Source organism: Primulina eburnea, chromosome 2 (assembly GCF_022965805.1).
Source record: "Primulina eburnea isolate SZY01 chromosome 2, ASM2296580v1, whole genome shotgun sequence".
In the NCBI taxonomy this organism is placed as follows: Eukaryota; Viridiplantae; Streptophyta; class Magnoliopsida; order Lamiales; family Gesneriaceae; genus Primulina; species Primulina eburnea.
In genome coordinates, this window is record NC_133102.1 from 6,570,871 (window position 1) to 6,592,889 (window position 22,019).

The window sequence follows — 22,019 nt, forward strand, 5'->3', positions numbered from 1 at the left end:
ACTTTTGATAAAGTGATGATATACAGTTCAATCTTAGATGTTTGGCCTCTTTCTCGATTTCGCCCCAAATGTTTCGGAGTTCCCAATTTAGTTTTAAATATTTACAAATTTTGTTCAAGTTAGTCATTAAGTCAATTTACATAACATGTGTCAATCTCGCCCCAAAAATCTCAAAACGACTCCACTTATTTTATCTACTCCACTTGCTATCTTATCTCCTCGGCTTGCCAATCTCTGATGCATGCTTGCAGTTCTCTTTCAATAATTCTAACACAAAATCATTCAAATTCATAATTTTGTTGGATATATTAAGATTTTGTGTTGAACTACCTGCGAGTTGCACAACTTGCACTTGATGTAAGGTCATCTCCAGCTATAAAATCTATTTTGGTGCAAATTTTACACTAAAATAGTGTGCTTTCTGCACCAAATACAACATTCATCTCCAATCTATTTACTTCAGATCTTACACCATTTTACATATATTAATAACGAATTGTATTGTTATATTAATTTTTTGTATATATTTAAATTATATTAATTAAAAATCATGAAATCAAATTAGCACCACTGATTTTTTTACTTTAGTATGTATTTCGTCCCAACATTCGTAAACACACGGTTCGTGCCCGACAAAATTAACATATAATATCCTCTATGTTAAAGCATAAAATGAAACAATTAGAAATCATTTGAAACATAATGTGGTTAATTTATATAGTTACTCTAACAACACAATATATATATATATATATATATATATATATATATATATATATAATATATATATATACACATATATATGTGTGTGTGTGTGTGTTTGTATATAAATATAGACATCATTTGAAGTTAAAGATAAGATAAATAATTAATCCAATATATTTATAAAAGAAATGAAAAAAATAGTGATATAGTATTTGGTTTGATTGATAAATAATAGTTTGTTTAGGTTGATTAATTAAATTTGAGATAATATGATAAATTATCATTTTGACTTTTTAATAATTAATAACATATGAATAATATTATTTATAAATGATAATATCGTAATTTAAATTTAATGAATTGATTAATGTAATATACATATTTAGTATATGTAGAAATAATATGACCAAATAAACATGAAATTAGATAAGATAAATTATCAATTGATTAATAATGTACAACTTCAAACAATATCTTACATAATTACTAAATATAACAATTAAAATATCATATGCACATATGAGCTACACTATGACAAAATCACAAAAAAATTTATAATGTTATCTCAGTGTCTAATTTTGCGACGAATCTTTTATTCGATTTGTCCGATAAAAAATATTATTTTTTATGTCAAAATAATATTTTTGACTTTAAATACATACTGTATCGACTCATATCACACCCACAACATAACACTAAGTATAGGTTAACAAGTTGTTTAAACAAATATGGGTGGCTATCAAATTTCGAATGTATCAATCAATTGAAAACGACAACGAATGTAGTCGATTTATTAGGACAAATTCATGTCGTTCCAGGTCACGAATGAAAAGAATCTCGAACCGCCCCCCTGAAATGAGAATAGAATATACTGTGTGTGAAACTACTCTAGCGGTCTGCACACATCGCTAGCCTCTTCGATCGACGGAGCTTCCGGCGTACCCCACCACCACCTACCCTCCCAACCCCCGCCATATGTACACTAACTCCTTCCTCCACCAAATCCTGCCTTGATCCGGAAACATGCAAAGTGCCGCGATTTCCTTCTCCCCCGCCAGTTCTCTCTCCAATGATCCCCGCAACAATGGATTCAATCCCATGCATCTCGCTCTGTACTCTAAACGCCGCCGTCTCACGAGCGTATCCGCATCTATGTTTTCGTCTGGTCCTTCGGCGCATATCTCCTGCTCGCTGAGTCGAAGTGGGTGGGTTCCCAGTCAGAATCCAGTGACTCGATCAGATGTTGTTCCGGTTCGGGCTACTGTGGAAAGTGGGGAAGCAGCTGAAAGCCCGAAATCAAAGAGCGCTGATATTTTGGTGCTCGGGATTTTGTTCGGATTTTGGTACTTGTTTAACATCTACTTCAACATCTACAACAAGCAGGTAGTTAGTTGTTTACATCTCCTTTTCAGTTTCTTTAGATCGGGCAGCGTTATGCAATTTGTAGGTCGCAGAGATAACTGTCTGCGATATATTTTTTGGAATTTGCTTTGTGGGATGCCTTTTTCTAATATGGGGAGCGATTTTGTTATTGAAATTCTGATTTAGTGGTTGTATGCTTAAAATTTCTGTTTTGTGTTGAAAAAGTTGCACGATTTTAGTTTTCTCATCGTACATCCACTCGCTGTTTGGATCCATGATGTTGTTGAAGTATCGGAAGCATGTCAATAGCACTTTTGAAAACTATTAGCTGAATATATGATGCAAAAGGGTATATTGCTTCCGAATATTTTATTTAAAATATGTTCTGCAAACATTTTATTCATGTCTATTCTTTCATGCTTAAAGTTTTCTAAAGTAGAGTTTGAGAGTGCCCAACGAATCCTATCAAATGAAAGAAAATGCACTGGAACATGAAATTCCGTTTCATCTTCTCGCTGGACTGAGAACGTAAGAGACAAAATAACTAACTCACGCTTCTTTTCCCTTGCATATTAAATATCAGCTGCTCTTTTTGGAATTGAAGTTCTTGTTGCTGTTTGTATCAGCTGCTTTACTTGGGACTGAAGTTCTTATTGTTTCAAATTTTGATTTTGATGTGCCATTCATGAGAAGATACATGGATGAAAGCGAATTTGGAAAAAAACTATCATCAGATTATCTTGTGGCATGGAATTTGTGCGGAATCATCATTGCTTTCTTAATAATTGCATGTTTAAATTTCCAGTTTTACCTTATCCACCGTGCAATACGTGATAATCATTAAGCATTGATATATTATGATGAAGCTTGTTTATATCAGGTTCTCAAAGTTTATCCTTACCCAGTGACGGTCTCACTATTTCAATTTGCTGTTGGGACTGTAATTGTCATTTTGATGTGGACCTTGAATATTTACAAGCGGCCTAAAATCAGTGGTGCTCAGGTACTTTAATGAACCGTTCAAGAATACATGTTCTGCGTTTTCCTCATTAAGTACAGTGATAGCAGAGATGGATTATAATATTGTATCCACCAATCAATTGCAGCTTGCTGCCATTCTTCCTCTCGCAGTGGCGCATACGCTGGGAAATGTCTTCACTAACATGAGTCTTGGAAAAGTAGCTGTCTCATTCACTCACACAGTTAAAGCTATGGAGCCATTCTTCTCAGTTATTCTCTCTGCAATGTTTCTGGGGGAGGTGCAGGATTCAGTTATTTTTTTTATTTATTTTTGTGGTTACAAGCTTTTTGTATGGTGATTCAAAAGTTTGCAACTTTATGACATGTAAAGCAGTTGTCTGTTTAAACAAGCATCAATCATCCCGCTTCTACATGTCTTAAAAATAATCTGTACTTTACACTTGATACTTAATATTGCATTGTTAAGAAGACATTTTTTTCTTTCACTTGCAGCACATTTTTGTGATTCATTAAATAGCTTGGTAACCTGGCAGAAGAGAAAAATAACTTTTTTCCGAACTTTTCTCCTCGTAACCTGTCTTGTACTTGCTAAGTATACATGTTAATCCATTGACTGAAAACTCAAATCTTTTCGAATATAAGCATGCTTTCAATTTAACTGAATGTTTCCTTAATTGGCACCGCTTTTTACAGTTTCCTACAGTATGGGTAGTTTTCTCACTTATACCAGTTGTTGGTGGAGTTGGTTTGGCATCAATGACCGAGGTCTCTTTTAACTGGTAAAGAACCATGACTCAATGCTGTCAATCAATTGCTTTCATGAATCAGTCTGGTATCAAAATTTTATCAGGATCATATTATGGAGTTTTTGCCATCTTTGCTTTGAAGGGCTGGCTTTTGGAGTGCAATGGCCTCAAACTTGACAAACCAGTCTCGCAATGTTCTTAGCAAAAAGTTTATGGTTAAGAAAGAGGTATATTTGGAAATCAAATAATACTTTGTGTACATGATATTTAGACAGTAGAAGAAATAATTAGCTTATTCTACTGATAAATTTTGTGAAATGGTGCTTTAGCTTCAATTTCTCTTGATACAGGAATCCTTGGACAACATTTCTCTTTTTGCAGTCATTACTATTATGTCATTCTTTTTGATGGTGCTTCCTACTATCTTCACGGAAGGAATCAAGTTTATGCCTTCTTACATTCAGGCAGCTGTAAGTGAATTTAGTAAGAAGTAAAAGCTTCTTAACATATTTTATTCTGCCTGTTTTTCTAAAAGAGCATCTTTCTTCTTTTGGTTTAAAGCTTTATATGACTTGAATAGTTTCTATTGGAGATTTCTTTTTTACTTTATTTCGTTTGTCAACAGGGGTTGGATGTGAAAGAAATATGCATTAGGTCGATTCTGGCAGCTCTGTGCTTCCATGCATATCAGCAGGTTAGCACTGGAGAGTTTTCTTTCATTGTGTAAACCCGTTGCTTAGTTTCATGTGGACAATTTGCTTAGCAGGGTACCCTTCCAAATTAAGCACTCAATAAAATTTTCAGGCATGTGCGAGCGGAGTTGCATTCTAGTAATCTTCAAACCAGCATTTATTTTCTTTAATAAACTCGCTTCACATAAAAAATTGCAAACTTTGAATTGAAGGAACCATAAAAATCTTGGTAATGGATATTACGAACAAATCTGCTCTTTATTTAATTAATAAATTATAGCCATAGTTCAAAGTGTTAACAAGTTCAGCCTGAGAGTTGCGCATCAAAAAATGTTTCTACTGAAGATATGGAACACAAACTAAACGTACAGTTAAGTTCTTTGCTTGCCCAATGATTTTTCTTCTTCTTGGTGATGGACCATGCAATATTTTTTTCATCACAATTAGGACTGTGTGCATGGATCATTCTGTTTTTTTATGAGCTGAAAATAATAAAATAAAGTATGCCAATTAGTTTGAATGGATTGATTTGCATGCTAGAATATGGGGCGACTTACCATCTTTTGTTAACAGTCGGTAATATTTTCAAAATTCACATGGTGGATAAACACATTATCTTGAAAAGATGCCATAATTCTGCATGTTTTTCATTTCTAGAGCTTAAGATCTCCTTTACTCCTAATTTATGATGTTATTATACTAAATTTAAAGATAAATGATTGGTTGATACGAGGAAAATGCTGATAAGATCTGGTTGTGCAGGTTTCTTACATGATATTGCAACGTGTATCTCCAGTAACCCACTCTGTGGGGAACTGTGTCAAGCGTGTGGTGGTGATTGTGAGCTCTGTTCTCTTCTTCCACACAGCTGTTTCACCTCTTAATTCCATCGGTACAGCTTTATTTTTCATAAATTCATAATTCTTTGTAATCGCAGAAGATGATGAATCCAAAATAAATCTCAACCCTTCATATTTTTGGGTGCAGGTACCGGAATAGCACTTGCTGGAGTGTTCCTATACTCGAGAGTGAAGGGAATTAAGCCGAAGGCAAAAACTGCCTGAAGGCCTCATGTTACCAAATTTTGATGTCCTGGTAATGTTGGGGGTTTAGATTTAGATGCAATTAATGTGATCACTTACTCTTGTGTTAGTACATTGCATTTTCCTCTATTCGGTTTATGTTTATTTCCCCATTTATGTGTATGACTTGATTCTTTACTGGAAATCCATAATGATTGTTGTGATTGTTGATTTAACTTAAATTACTAGACAATAATGATCGAAAAAGTTCGCTACTTCTTACCCACATCCGAGAATATATTTGCATACAAATGATTTACAGATTGTTGATACTGTTGAATCCTGCAAGATTTTTTCTTGAGATTCCAGGTGAGTTTCGTAAGTTGACGGTAATAAGATTCGGTGACAATCTGAACTCTTTGATATGAAGGTCAGGCTTGACTCCCTTCTATCATGTACTTTTTCTAACATGGTTTGAGTCTGTCTTCAACTCCCATGGTGATTTTATATTCATAAGGAAATGAAACCCATATAAATACATGCCAAAACCGAGGTGCGCCAAAGGATTCACTAATTCAAATTTTGGAAATAGGAAAAACGAACATAGTCCCATTAAACCAAGTTCTATAATCTAACTGGGTCAATTCATTTTCAGGTTCCCAAATGCTATACGCTGAATTATGGTGCATTCTGTCAAGATTTTTTCCCTTGGAAATTTTAGCTTTCAAGATATCAATTCCATCAACTCTATATCCCTGTCGTCAAAAAAACCAACCTCCTTCGCTCCACTATGCAGATCAAATGACAACTCCACATCAAAACACAGATCATCATCAATTTCTGAGAGATGACCTCTCTGTATATCACCAATAAACGACTCCATACCTCTATCGTCAATTAAGTCATGATCATCATCAAAACTGAACTCTGGGATCTCATCAAAATCATATTCAGGCACCATCTGACCAACTGGGCATAACTCTGTTTGAGTTTCCAACTTCCGTGATGAAGAAACATTCAGGCCTTCCTTATGATCGGTTTGTGCAGTGTTTCTTGATCTGCTACTGCTCTCTTTCTCGAAATTAAGGCTTTTGATATAGTTTTGGAGGAGGGAAATTGGTTTGGGCCATTTTGTCTTGCATTTTCGTCTCGAAAACTGTCTTCTTTTAGTTGCATTCCAATGATTCTTGATCGAATTCTCAGTCCTCCCGGGTAGTTTTTTGGTGATTTCTGCCCATTTATTACCTGCTTCTGCATGGGCCTCAATTAAAATTCTATCTTCCTCCTCTGTCCATATGTCCTTCTGGATGTAAGCAATTGCAAAAAATATATTAATTATTCTATTAATGTATAAATTGATTTTATATTTAGAGCGATAATACAAATCCATTTCTTTACGTAAAATCTTGAAAAAAAGCTATGTACACCACAGATACATAGAGACTGCATACCTTTGCCTGAAGACTACACGAGCAAAATTTACGAGAAAACAAGCTTAATTAAAAAGCATGTAGATGAATCTCAATATTCACGAATCCTTATCACTATTATGAAATTGGGGAGCCAATCTTGATTCTCTAAAATACATAAAAAGAAAAAGGATAACTACATGGATATTATTCTTATTTTTCATTAAAAGAGAAATGACTGTTTTAATTTATACATTGATGATATAATATGATCTTTCTTTCGTTTGAAATGATATGAAGCCGAAAACTATGGAATGTAGAATAGAATTTTTTGAATTAGATTATATATCAGAGCCTGATTAATATAGAATATATATTTTTTAAGAAAAAAGTAATTTTAAAAGAATGAGGAATAATGGAATCCAACTTTGATATCAGGCCTCAAGTGGTTATGCCTATTCTCCCCTTGAGCATTTGCGCTATTTGTGACCATTTCCTAACTCCATATTTCTCCACCAATTGGATCAAAAGTCTGCACAATCACATAACAAATAATTCAGACCTTAGCTTAAAAAAGAATTATCACGTTTCTGTAAGTTTCTGGGATCGAGTTTGTTTACTCGTTTCTTACTCGTCTTCTTCAGTGGTCCATTGCCCTTGGCTGATTTGGTCTTCTTCCGGCCTCTGCCCGAGTTTTTAGCCGATGTTGGTTCACTCTCGTTGATGTCACTATCCCGAGTTCGCACTTTTTCGCTTCTTTTAATAGCATCTTTTTTGTCACTTACGGTTGCATTGCCAGTGGAAATACGTGAATTCTGATCATCATGAAAAACAAAGGATAATGGCTTATGATCTTGACAGATTATGGATGTTTCGACCTCCATTGGTGTATACTTCTTATTCAAAAAATTCAGAAACAAACCGGTCGCTGCAACAGTACTAGTTCTACAGTTTTCGTGATCATTCTTATATAACACGAAATCAGAAGAAGAATAGTGGAAAAAAGGATCAAAATGATTGAAACCATCATCCATCCGGATCCCCATATACGGTTCAAACGGCGATAAATTCACAGAAAAATGATCGAGATGGTTGAAGTCTTGGAGGTAACTCCTTGATGCTGAGGACGGGAAATTCTCCATGCAAAAATCTTGGCCTGACATTTCAAGTTTCAAGTCAATAATATTGTTCGATGAACAAATTGGTAAAGGGTCATCATGGTCATTTCCACACGTTGACACGGACTCCATTGACGAGCACTTGAAGGGATGAAGAAGAATGCCAAATCTTTGTCGGAATTCCATCGAATTTATGTATTTATTTAGGAACAAAGTGGGCATTTAATGTTGTCATAAATTCATCTTGACCATTGAGTCGGTGGTTGATCTGACGCTGGGGATTGACTTTAGTCAAAGAAATTTATATATTTTGATTTACTTCAACATATTGCTCACCTAGTTTTCACCATTAGATGAACACAAAAATGAGTACAGTTGGTGATATATATATATTACATGAACCTTAAAATAGTGGTTTAAACCATGAGTTTTAAACCACTATTTTAAGGTTTATGTAGTTCATGTTTGGGAAAAGTTCTCACTTCATATAGAGATTGTTTTGGGGTTTGATGTCATGGTTTAGTACGACAATTAAATGAGGTCAAGTCTCGAGTGAACGGGTTTGGAAGTCGGTGAACGTGACCGGTGACCTCTCCACCCCGATAAAGCATGACCGGGTTTAGATCAGGATTGGAAAGTGGTAAAGCATGACCAGTGACCAATCCATCCGGTAAAACATGACCGGGGATCTCATGTATGTGGTAGTGGATTTTCTCTACCAGCCCAGTACTGTGGTTTATTCTGATCAGACACATTTATGTATGACTCACTTGCTTTAAAACATATCTTTACGTAAAATGAAGAAGTTTATGCATGTTTAAGTATGTATGATGCAAGTATGTTTATGAAAAGTTTACGATGATGACACGTCTATGTTTATGTTTATGTTATTACGTTCAAGTTTCAGTATGTAAGCTCTACTTAAAATGCATGTGGTTTTATTATATACTACTTATTATTTCTAGTTTATATATGTTAAGTTTTTAGACTCACTAGACTTGATCGATGCAGGTGAGAATGAGTATGAGGAGACGAAGAGTGGGGACCAATGAGCCGGCTCGATCTGTGCAGGAGGCTAAACCCGAGGACCGCCTATGTTTTAAGAATTTTATGTAAGTTGATTCAAATACTATGATTTTCACGAGATTGTTTACGTTGTTTAGACGTTTATCTTTTTGCAAACTTTGTTTATAATTGTTTTACTTCAAATATTTTTAGACGAGCAGTTTATCTTTATCGTAATTTAAAAGATTATTATTTATTTAAGAAAATTATATATATATATATATATATATATATATATATATATATATATATATATATATATATATAGTATCTGTATGTATGTATGCTTATCAAGTAAACGAAATACAAAGATAAAGATAGAGTAGAATTTATTAATTGACCACTAAATGTAATTAAGTTGCATTAAGACAACAATGTGGAAGTAGAATAATCGTCTCCTACAATTTTTAATATTATATAAGTAAATGTTCTAAAAATATGGTTTTATTCTTTTAATTTTGTGAATATTATCTTCTTAATCAATATAATTTGACTTTAAAAAAAATCAATATAATTTGTAAGGAAATTGTTCATTAAGAACTTTAAAACCTTTAATTAAATCAATTAATTAGTGGTATAAATACAAGGTCTTTCTAGTTTTTGTGTACCTATTAAATTTATTATTTAACTTCTCTTATACGTATAATTCTTTTTCAATAAAAAAAAATTTATTCGAAGGGGAACATCGCCCAAATGTATGATGGGCCACTATTCTTGAAACATGTAAATACATGTTAAAAATTAGATACTAAAAATTGTTGAATTTTGAATGTGGTGATTAGTGATTCCCCCCAACATTAATTAGAAGCAAAGAAATGCTGACAAATTAAAGGTGGTAACCGTAAAAATTATCTTTGCTTACTAATGACATTAAATTCAGAATTGCTTAATTGGTATTCAAAGTGTTTTAATTCCGAAATTGGTTTAAGATTTATTAATTTTGTCATTTATCTCATAAATATTACCATAATTTTTGTAGGATTGTTATATGCTACACTTAAATATTTCTCTCCATATTATATGTTCAAATGTTAGTTCGTTGTTTTACAAAATATATGTCAAATTCCAAAAATATATAAAAAAACTAATATGATATGATGATATTGAAATATGAAAAAAAAAAAAAAACATTCATAGAGTAACATCCTTTTACACAAATAATTGTCATGGAGACCGACGACCCAAAAGTTGGAAATTATAGAATTTTAAATTTTCAAAATAAATTTAAAATAATCAGGAAATTTCTATTATTCTATATAACATTTTAACTTAAGATAATCTGTGTTGTATATTTGTAGAGTCACTTGATTGGATAAGTCAATAGACTAAATACATTTTTATAAAAACTAGAAAAAAAAATGGGACTTTTGCTTTAACTTTTATTTAAAATAAAAACAGAAAACATTTCCAAATATTTATACAAATGTTTTTCCACTATTGTTTTTTTAATAAAAATGTTTTAAAAAAACCGGACTTATTTAGTGTTCTTCAAGCTACAATTTGTCAATTTCCATATCCAAACTCTACCTGAAAGTAAATTTGGGAAAAAAAACAATAATAACAAAGAAAATTATGAATCAAAAATAAAAAAAGTTAATTATATACCAAATGTATAATCTCAGCATGAATACAAGACAGGACACAACAAATCCAAGGCATATGCTGAAAAGAAGTTGGCTTTAAGGCTTTAACAAATGAACTATATATTGCACCCCATAGCGTTGGTGAGGAAAGTTTTCTCAGGATTCTTTCCGTCAATCTCTGCATGAGGGGGGAAATCATACGACAGGGCCGAGAATCCGGCCTCTTCGAAAACTTTATTAACTTCCTGGAAAACAATACTGTTTCCTTCAGGCGTAAGGTGTAAGCCGTCACTGTAAAAAAACATGGGTATTACTTCCACAATGTTTTGATCTGAGATCATCATTGTAAGTGCACCAAGCCAAGACCTGAGCTTCTTGATCCAAATCAAGCATATGTAATTAAAAATCAAGTGATCGTCGAGATGCTCAGATGTTACATGATTATATTGCATTATAAATTATTTGACAAATTACTTAATTCAGAAAGATTCAAGAACCATCAAGTAACAGTTGAGCCAATTCAAGCTATTAAAAAAGTTTCAACCCTTTTGAGATCAATTGCCTAAATATTCGCGTGACTGGAGTTCGAATATAACAATTCAAGTCCTCAAGTAATTAGACAGGTAGTCGAGCTGGAGTCCAGCACTACAAAAGCTAAACTTAAGTGAGTAACATTTGGGCTCGATTTTACTAGTATGTGTCCTAGTATCAGACTCATGTTATATAGGACTTAGATGAACAAACCTTAAGAATTTTTCCTGCCAACCCACGGTTTCCTGCATCTTGGACCATAAATTAATCGAAGGGATACCGAGTTCTTTGGCTAAACCAACACATTGTTCAGCATATGCTCCTGTCACTTCATTCGTCCTATCAGGCATGTTTGATGCCTTGTCACCGTACAAAGACCTGCTCAAGTTATAGAACATAAATTTTAATTCCAACTACGCACTACACAGCCAAGATGTCCTCGGATACAACTCATTACTCCTTTTCTAAATAAAATAAAGAAAACGGCCATTTTCCCCTAAAAGCCCGAGCAAGTTAGTAAATAACAGAACAAACACTATGCAAGGACTATAGCTCTTATAATAAAGAGGAAGTTTAAGGTCCAAATCATGCCTCGAGATTCTATTTACACAATTTCATGAAACAAAACTTAAAGGCGAAGTAAAATCTGACTACTTCAACAAAAACGAAGTGATCCATCCTCGGCTGCTGGGCCCAAGCCAGTAAGAAGTTAAAACTCGTTCTTGGAAATTTGATTTTATGAGGTTGGATTAATAAAAAGTGAATGTTGCGTTATAAGTACCATAATTTATAGATTCCACTTTCTAGCCTCTGTAACAAACATTAAGAAAAATAATCCGCTCAAGGGATATTTGCAAATCTTACAATTCACAATTTTCACGCAGCTGAAAAGGACTGTGGAAAGATGCTAAATAAAAATATTTGATACCTTGCAAACTCTCTACGCCCTTCTAAATAAATGGGAGGTGGAGATACGATCACAACAAGTGTCCTGGGAGACCAAATCTGCAGTTATCATTAAAACCGAATCGTGATGCTACTGCTGATATAGTATGTGTTTGGACAACTAAAACTTGTAGCTTGAATTCTTTTATTATCAATATTTAATTATGTACACCAGGTTAAAAGCATATAATGTGAATTTCTACATGATCAGTTATTCCTGTAAACAGTTTACTATACAAACTAAAGATCGCCAAGGATTTAGCTTTTCTCTGATAGACCAGAATAGACAGCATATTTTACAGAGTAAAATATTAATCAGTTTCAAGAAAATTATTGAAATAAATGATGAAAGAAATGTGAAGAGTCGCGAATTTTTCACTTTGCTAATTAAGCGAGGGAAAAGTTATACAAGACAAGTCCTTTCAATTGCATAAAACTTCTTCAAAGATATTTCTCAATAATGATAATTATCTTAAAAAATATTTGGAGAAACTTGTGCTCCCTTTGGATGAATAATAGGACATATATGGTATTATTTTGCTCACAATCACCTGCAAAAGATTCCAATTAGGATGTTCTCTCTACATAAGTAAAGAATATTGAGCACAGACGAAAGTGGAGAATAAAACCTTAATATGTTGAACCATTTTTCTAAGATTTTCCTTGTACTCTTCCATGGGCACATGCTGCTTTTCACCAGTGCCTCCTAATAGGGCAGCATCATTTGCCCCGAAAAATATGGTAACAGCCATAGGAGGTGTTGCAGATCCCTGCATAAGATGTTAAAGCATCAGAAAAATTCATTAAAAATAAGAAGATAAAAAAATGGGTCCCCTACTGAGTTTTAGCATATCATCAGCATCACACATTTGACGTGATCATGAGAGAACCAACGAAGTTACTTATTTCCTCCGGGGTGTCTCATAATCTAATCTTTGTTAATATGATAAACACATTAATACACATACTTTTTGCAGTAGAACTGAGCAGACAAAAATGGAAAAATCCAGTTCAATGGGCCAGCACCACTTGCAGATATAGCCTACAGGCAAGGTTCTCAATGAAAACTCTCAAAAACTAAAGAACACGAGATCACACTCCTTGTTTCCCAGATGAATCAGTTGAAGACAGCAGATATAAGTTAATAGTTTTTTATTTCATTTAGCTTCTTTGTGGCAGCATTAACAGAGTGTGATATGAAAGTAATATCATAATGGAAGGCCTACTTAACCAAAAGTATAAAATTAGTTAACTACTAATCATCAAAACAGTTTTCTTCTAATCACTAGAAATTAAATAATATGTTAGTTTAATCAACCCAGATTCTTAAACCTCTGAGTTTCTCCTTTTCATTCTCCACCGTCGCCGGCGCCGGTCGGCGGCCGTCGGCGGGTCCACCTTCTTTTTTCCTTTTTCAAAAAATCAAAATTCCAAAATTTCGAAATACCCAGTTTTCAAAATTCGCCTTTTTTCTTCCGGTTTGAGTCGTAAGCTGGTGGGTCGTCATGTTTGCAAATAAGTTTACAAAATTCAGGGACGGTTTCCTCACTTCTCGATCCATTAATAGGGATGAGACAGTCAAGATCGATTTTAAAACGTTCACGTTGAGAACGAGCTCCGACGGCAGATCTATATGGTGGTCCGAAAGAACTAGAAATGCTTGCTATATGCTGGACTTTAATCGCGACGAGGCTAGGTGGATTACTCTCACCTTCAGAGAATTTATTCACTTAAATCAAGCAGCCTTGTCTTTTCGCAGATTCAGGTAGGAATGCGGTTTTCACGATACATAGGTTCAACAATAAACGTGGAAGTTTTATTGAACTGTCTAAGTTCAATAAGCTGGGGAAAAAGCTCACTACTATAGTACCAAGTGGAGAAGAAGCAATCGGGTGGATTAAATTATCAAAGGCACTGGACAAGCTGATATCAGGAGATTATCACAGGCAATTCGTTCAGAAAGGAACTATTTACGGCAAAAAACATCCAATGTCGGGAATGAATCAACAGAAGAAGTGTTTGGAGGAGAGGCAAAGCAGAGAAGATCTTAAACCAGAGTCTGATGTCAATAACAAGAATCAAGTTAAGAAGAATTGGAAGGAGGCTATTATCGTTACCAGAGGCAGAGCAACTTCTTCGTGGAAGTTAATCGAAGAAGTGCTCCGGAAATCAACGACATCAAATATTAAGCTATTTCCATTTCAAGCTGACAAAGCTCTATGGTGGCCCTCGAGTGCGGAACAGTATACCTTCTACGTAAACTTAAAGAAAGGATATTTTGATTCACGAGTGTCTTTGGAATTTGAGAGATGGTCCACAGGAATTAATACATCGGACTCCGTTGAAAGCTGCTGCAATAGTTGGATATGGATACGAGAACTACCTTGGGAACTATGGTCACCTACTAATTTTAAAATTATTGGGGATCTTTGTGGGGGATTGTTGGCCATCAGCCCCGATACTCTTCATTTCAGGATGCTGGGAGCAGCGAGGATTAAGGTCAAAGGAACTGAAGGTGGTTTTATTCAAACAAAGATGAGCATACCATTGGAAGGAAGACTTACAGAGATTAGAATCCGGGTGGAAACATTCGATTCTAAAGGTTACGAAGAATATGAAAAGCAGACTTACGCTCAAGTAGTCGTAAATGGCAAGAAGATATTGGCAGGTTGGGGAAACAATAATATTTACAATACTTTAGCAAGGTTTGAAGATGGGGATAATAAAAACAACATGGGGAACACAAAATTCGAGGTCCTACATTTACAAGAAAAGATTGATGCGGCACCAACAAAGGTACGTGGGCCGGAGAGCAGGAGGGGCATTTCAGAAGCAAATCAGAGGGAAAATTCTCCACAAGAATCACAAAAAACATCCACGAGGATATCCGAATCAATGAAGGCAGGAAAGGTGCTGAAAATTCTAAGGAATATAGATCCTAAAGATGTAACCAAGTTTAAAAGCTCTTCTATTGGATCCATGGAAAGCAAAAACTCTGAGAATTGTGACAAGCGGCCGGGTATCGGTTTCAACAACAACAAACCTCAGCAGTTCTGGAAAACTTATCGCCGAAGAAGCCATCCAGAAGAGGTTGAGAGATCTGAGTCACAGATAGTACCGGAAAGTGTTACTCAAAATATTCATGCCAAGTACCTGTGCAGCAAAGAAGAAGCGAATGAGAAGGAAGACATGGAGGACATTGAGTTTGATAATTCACACGATGATTTGCTAGAAGGAGAGTTTGATTCTATCGACTCAGAAAGTGTGGGATATTTCAGTTCAGAAGAACCTGAACAGGTTGAAGATGATGCTGCTGATTTGGAGGTTTTGTTCTCAACTCCAACGCATACAAAGAGCAATTTAAACGATGATCCACGAGAAAATATGAAACCTGAAATGGGACAGATACTTAACGGTAATCAATCTTTCTTTCCATATCATTACGTATCGTTAAATGCAATTCTATCATCTCCTTCCATTTCTTTGGGTAAGTCTAGTGGTCTTATAGGGAGTGGGGTAGGTAATGTTGATGAAAAGTCTAGTAATACCAGAGATACACAAACACCGAAGGAGGGGGAGGTTAAGGACTTTCTACAACAACAAGGGGCAGGGGTTGGGATAGATGAAAATGTAGGAGAAAGAGAAATGCAGCAGAAGGGTCGTTTGAAGAGGGAAATGTATAGACTTCAATGCGGAATTAGTTATGAAAGAGGTTCCACTTCGAAGGGTCCAAATTGTTTTAGATGAAGATTTGCGCTTGGAATATCAGAGGAGGGGGGGGCGGTTAGGAGAAGACAACTAATACGGGAAGTAATTCAAAAGGAAAGACCGGACATTGTGATTCTTTTGGAAACAAAACGTGAAAAGATAGATACTAAATTTGTGGCAAGTGTTTGGAAATCAAGATTTGTCGATTGGGTTTGTTTGCCATCGGCGGGTAGATCGGGGGGAGTTCTTGTCATGTGGGATCCAAGAATAGTCAAAGTCCTCAGCAATCTGATTGGGGAGTTTTCGGTTTCGATCAAGATTTCTAATTCCAATGACATAAGTTGGTGGTTTTCCGCTATTTACGGGCCTGTTAAGCCAAGGTCCAGAGAATTGTTTTGGGATGAAATAGCGGGCTTGAGAGTAATATGTGGTGAATGTTGGTGTCTAGGAGGAGATTTCAATGTGGTGAGGAATTTGGGAGAAAAACTAAACAGTAATTCGATGACTACAAGCATGTCCTGCTTTGATGCTTTGATAAACGAGTTGGAGCTTTTTGATCCACCATTGCTAAATGCAAAATTCACGTGGTCAAATTTTAGAGTAATCCCAATCTGCAGTCGGTTGGACAGATTTTTATTTACAGACGGATGGAGGAAGTTATTTCCAAATTACAGACAAACGGTGCTCCCAAGACTCACATCGGATCATTGCCCAGTCTTGCTAGATACAACTAAGCTGAGATGGGGACCAGCACCATTTAGATTTGAAAATGCATGGCTTGCACATCGAAAATTCAAAGATTTAGTAAGGATTTGGTGGAACAAAGAGGGTGCTCAGGGGTGGGATGGCTACAGATTCATGCAGAAGCTGAAAATAGTCAAAAGAGAGGTAACAGAATGGAATAAGGCAGTTTTCGGAGATGTAAGGGTTAGAATACATGAATTGAGCAACAGAATCAAGGAACTGGAGGGTCTTGAATCGGCTGGTCTTTGGACAGAGGCATTGAATGATGAGAGAAGAGTGGTAAAATGTGAAATGGAACAAGCAACATTCACAAATTTCCAGATTCGAAGCCAAAAAGCGAAAATTAATTGGTTACAACAAGGGGACCAAAACACAAAATTTTTCCATGCTATATTAAATAATCGAAGGAACAAAGCGTTGATTGAAAGTGTGGAAGCGGATGATGGCAGATGTATCACCGAAGAAAAAGAAATTGAGCTTGAAATTATAAATTTCTACAAGAAATTGTTCTCGAAGGAAGATAGGGAAAGGGGAAGATCAGGAGAGACGGGGATGGGTTTAGAAGGCATGGATTGGGCACCGATCGACAGAGATGAGGCAGAGATACTGGAAAAACAGTTTGACGAGGAAGAAATTAAAAAGGCAGTGTTTGAATGTGATGGAACAAAAGCCCCAGGTCCGGATGGATTCACCTTGGCATTTTTCCAACAAAATTGGGATACACTTCGGGAGGATGTGTCAAAGGTGTTCACGGAATTTTATGAATCTGGGATCGTGAATGGAATCACTAATGAGACTTACATATGTCTCATTCCTAAGAAGCAAGATGCGCGAAAGATTAAGGATTTCCGACCTATTAGCTTGGTAACAAGCTTGTATAAAATTCTGTCCAAGGTTCTGGTTAATAGATTGAGAAGGGTTTTGAATAACACCATAGCCGAAAACCAATGTGCATTTATCAAAAGACGACAGATACTTGATTGTTGTCTTATCGCGAATGAGATGGTGGAAGAATATCGTCAAAAGCGGAAAAAGGGATGGGTGCTTAAGGTTGATCTAGAAAAAGCATATGACCATGTCGACTGGCAATTTTTAGAGTTGGCATTACTTAAAAAGGGATTCGGGGAGAGATGGAGGAGGTGGATTAGGGGATGTGTATCTACGGTCTCTTTCTCGATATTTGTCAAAGGGAGAACTTGTGGGAAAATTAAAGGGGAAAGAGGGCTACGACAAGGGGATCCACTATCACCATTTCTTTTCAATATTGTTGTAGATGTGTTGGGAAGAATGGTGGATAAGGCAAGGGAAGCTAATGAGTTTAAGGGGTTCGAAATTGGAAAGGATAAGCTGCAAATCTCACACTTACAGTTCGCAGATGATGTTCTTTTCTTCGCAAGCTCACAGCTGGACTTGATGGTCATTGTAAACATTCTCAAAAGTTTTTCAATTAAATCTGGACTGAAGATAAATATGGGAAAGAGTGTTGTGCTCGGATTGAATTACCCGGATGAGGAAGTGGATGAGATGGCTGCTACTTTTGGGGGATTAAAAGGGTCTTGGCCGATCAGGTATTTAGGCTTACCGTTGGGAGGGAATCCTTCAAAGATGGAGTTTTGGGATCCTGTTATCTCAAAAATGTCGAAGAAATTGGCCAGCTGGAAGAAAGCCTATCTATCTAGAGGTGGGCGTCTCATTTTGATTAAGTCCGTCCTTTGCGCCTTGCCATCTTATTTTATGTCCCTATTCAAAGTACCGAAAAATGTGGCAGCAAAATTGGAAAAGTTAATGAGGAATTTTTTGTGGGATGGTGACGAAGGCGATAAACATTGTCATGTGGTAGGTTGGAAACAGGTGTGTAAACCAAAGGAAAAAGGAGGTTTGGGATTGGGGAATATCAGTCTCAGAAACAAGGCACTACTAGGAAAGTGGTGGTGGAGATGTTTGATAGAGAGGGGAACGTTGTGGACAAAGATTATCAAAAGCAAGTACGGTTTGCATGAAAATGGGTGGGATCTGGGGTTGGCGGAGAATACGACATTCAAAAGTCCGTGGAAGTGTATCTCTCGGTTTTACGAGTCTTTTCACCAACTAATTAGAGGGGTGCCAAATCAGGGTAATTGCATTAGATTTGGGGAGGATAAATGGGAGGGAGGGGAGTCATTTATGGTCAGATTTCCTTTATTATTTCGTATTTCTATCACAAATAATAAAACGATCAGTCATTTCTTTCAGGTCTTTAATACGGGGGGTTCTTCTACATTGATTTGGGATATTAGGTTTAGGAGAGATTTAAACGACGAGGAGTTAAGAGAGTTCGTCATTCTGTTAGGAGTCTTACAAGGAGTTAGATTGAATTTAGGTTTGGGGGATTCTAGAGTTTGGTTGGGGGATTCGTCGGGGGTGTTCTCTGTCAAGTCTTTTTACAGCTCTTTCTTCAACAATTCTGAATTTCCACATTTCAATCACTTCAAATATATCTGGAAAGTAAATGTACCACAAAAGGTTAAGATTTTCTCGTGGATCGTCGCTTTGGGGAAGCTGCCGACATGTGACATGGTACAAAAAAGATGGAGGAGTTGTGCTCTACGGCCTCAATGGTGCAGCTTATGTCGACAGGAGGAAGAAAACCAGGACCACATCCTAATACATTGCTCTTTCGCTCGGTGTATATGGATCAAAGTTCAAAGAGAAATGGGAGTTCAATGGGCATTTCCGAACCAGGCTAAAGATCTATTAGATGCTGACTCCGAATGCCCACTGCCAGCATCACTGAAGGAATTCTGGCAGATCATTATTCATGGGGTTTTTTGGTCCTTATGGTTGGAAAGAAATAGAAGAATATTTGAAGATGAACAAGAGTCGGTCGATCATGTATGGGACAAAGTAAAATTCAGAATTGCAATATGGACGACGAGCGTGCAAAAATTCAGTCATTTATGTGTAACAGATGTAGTTAGAGATTGGAAGTTTGTTAGGTCGGGTCATTAGTTTTGAAGGTCTTACAGTTTAGAATATGAAGATGATGGAGTTAGTTGAAAGCGGATTTCTTATCCGCGATCAATTGTAAACCAAAACATTATTAATATATAATATTCTAGTTTTCTATCAAAAAAAAAATAATAATATGTTAGTTTATATACTCAAGAAGCGTAACATCCCAAAAGACTTGTCTGATAGGTGGTATTACCTCATGGGTTTATAAGCTATTCTTTAATAGTTTTCATATTTGATGTGAGACATTTGTAATGTTGCCGACCTCTTGAGAAGCCGACGTCCGCAGCGCTCATTCTGGACGGCATTCAATCACCTTTGAGAAGCTGGATTAAAGTGCATGTTGCATGTACTGAATACTAAAAGGTATGGAACACCTCTTGAATTTATAACCTAACATAATAAGAAAGCTAGTGACCAATAACCTAATTTCACCACAATTTAAGTATTCCCTTTATCATGTCATCGCAAATGGAACTCCTCACAGAAGGAAATCTTACCTTGGACAATGACGAATGTCAAGATATAACTTATAAGTACTAAAAACGAATTCAAAACACAAAAATTAATTCAGTAAATGGGCCTAGTTCAGATGGCTTCAATTCACCTATCAGAATTCAGTGTATTGTTGACAATGTCTCAATAGTTTTGCTGTGTCGAAATCAACAAAATCGAGAAGATCAGGATAGAAGTTCAAGTGGAAAGTAGAAATCAAAAGGATAGTTCGTCAGGAGGGGAACGCTCAAATTTACAAGTGCGCAGCTGATCATGAAATCGATGTGAGATTAAATAAAATAATTTCTTGTTCATCTTAATCTTTGCACATTCCAATGCATTCTATTATGGGCCAAAGTGAAAGTGCAAACAATCCACATCAACTTATCACTTATAGGATCCCGCAAATTGTACTAAAAGAAAAGGTACAATCAAACTCTATTGGAAAAGAATACTTGAACCAAATTCCTTCGAAGGGAACAAATCACAATATAAACAACGGTAATAAACAAATGCCAGCCAAGAACACCCATCAAACAATAACCGGCATCAACACAAGCAAAAAAACAAACACCAGATGAACATTACTTAAACGTCAAGAATGTCGATTACCAAAGGGAAAAGGTGATGCAACAAGAACAGAGCCCACCTAGTGTTATATCCACCATACCCACGAAGAACTACATCAACCTGCAAATAGATTTATTTGCATACCCAAATAAAAATATACACAAATAGATCGCCCAGATGAAAATCTTTGAAGATTCAGAGAAAGAAACCACCTTTCTTGAATAAATGTTAGCAAGAGCTGCACCCCAACCCCCTGATTCAAAAGATCGCTGTGTCAGCGAGTCTCCAAACAACACCACCTGGGGCCTCATTCTGTTTGCCTACGCCAATAGTCAGTGCGCTCTCCAGTTGCCGACAACATTAAAAAAAAAAAAAATCATTATTTTGCACAGTCGTGTCAAAATGGGCCGAGTCCCGGTCCACGGCATATAAAATAGCGATCTGTTTCGACCCACCAATTTACATATAAAATTAGTTAATCTCATCGTGTTGGTCCGTCCCGTCATCTAAAAGAGATATATTGAGTCGATATATTTTGAATCCACCAAAAGACATACCCATCCACTCTATTAACTCGTTTTGACATCCTTACTTATAGTTACACACATTTATTGATTTTTTTTTTTAATTTGGTTCAGTTTTTCATATAAAAAACAATATTTAATTGGTAGAGCAATCGAAAAACTACATTGTGAAATATTTAAATTAATCCAAAACTTATCAAGAAAACAAATGTAAAACATTAATATTGAATCTTTCTTTAAATAAATGTTATAGCAAATAGTTGATAACTTCTAATATACAACAACCAGTTTTTTTAGCCCGAGCTTTATTCGAATTTAATATTATTTATCAAAAAAATCCCTTTAAATTGTAAAAAGTAGTGTGTGTGTGTGTGTGTATAATATATATTTAAGAAAATTCAGGTTAAATTTGTACTCAAACTAAATCGTCAAAGCTTGAACTCGTCAAGAAATCACTCGAACAACTAAAACTACTGAAATGAACTCGGTCAAACTTTGGTCGAGACGAGCTTTGGCTCGTACGATACAATAATTAATCACACATATTAGATTTAATATACTCTATAGTAAGAGCGCAGTACTGTTATATTATATACTATTTTTATTAATTATTATGTAAAATATTTGTGTCAAAGAAAATATCCGTGAGATCTATGAATACAAGAATACGTGTTACATTGGACTTTCAATCTTCAGTTAGCCCATTTACAATGCAATACTCTGGCCCGATCGCCACATGCTGTAAAATGTGAGCCCAATATAAAAATTGTAAGATCTTTTTTAAAAAAATTAATGGTTTTTCTTAAAAAAAAAATAATCTTTCCACTA

At 35.6% G+C, this 22,019-nt stretch overlaps 3 protein-coding genes across 3 annotated transcripts; 1 reads left to right on the forward strand and 2 right to left on the reverse strand.

Annotated features, from left to right (window-relative positions):
• The first annotated feature begins 1,540 nt into the window (after nucleotides 1–1,540).
• Nucleotides 1,541–5,823, forward strand: LOC140822818 (phosphoenolpyruvate/phosphate translocator 1, chloroplastic-like). The gene is made up of 9 exons (XM_073183714.1): nucleotides 1,541–2,088; nucleotides 2,948–3,070; nucleotides 3,174–3,326; nucleotides 3,742–3,827; nucleotides 3,937–4,021; nucleotides 4,145–4,264; nucleotides 4,420–4,488; nucleotides 5,249–5,378; nucleotides 5,474–5,823. Exons 1-9 carry the CDS (start codon nucleotides 1,729–1,731, stop codon nucleotides 5,548–5,550), a joined length of 1,203 nt encoding a protein of 400 aa, XP_073039815.1. The 5' UTR covers nucleotides 1,541–1,728; the 3' UTR covers nucleotides 5,551–5,823.
• Nucleotides 5,824–6,232: 409 nt separating this feature from the next.
• On the reverse strand, nucleotides 6,233–7,410 carry LOC140824043 (uncharacterized). The gene is made up of 2 exons (XM_073185645.1): nucleotides 7,345–7,410; nucleotides 6,233–6,811 (listed from the first exon to the last, which is right to left on the reverse strand). Exons 1-2 carry the CDS (start codon nucleotides 7,408–7,410, stop codon nucleotides 6,233–6,235), a joined length of 645 nt encoding a protein of 214 aa, XP_073041746.1.
• Nucleotides 7,411–10,658: 3,248 nt separating this feature from the next.
• On the reverse strand, nucleotides 10,659–21,031 carry LOC140822819 (GDSL esterase/lipase At5g62930). The gene is made up of 6 exons (XM_073183715.1): nucleotides 20,880–21,031; nucleotides 20,710–20,787; nucleotides 12,789–12,929; nucleotides 12,143–12,219; nucleotides 11,428–11,592; nucleotides 10,659–10,974 (listed from the first exon to the last, which is right to left on the reverse strand). The coding sequence occupies exons 1-6, from the start codon at nucleotides 20,976–20,978 to the stop codon at nucleotides 10,800–10,802; spliced, it is 735 nt and encodes a 244-aa protein (XP_073039816.1). The 5' UTR covers nucleotides 20,979–21,031; the 3' UTR covers nucleotides 10,659–10,799.
• Nucleotides 21,032–22,019: the final 988 nt, after the last annotated feature.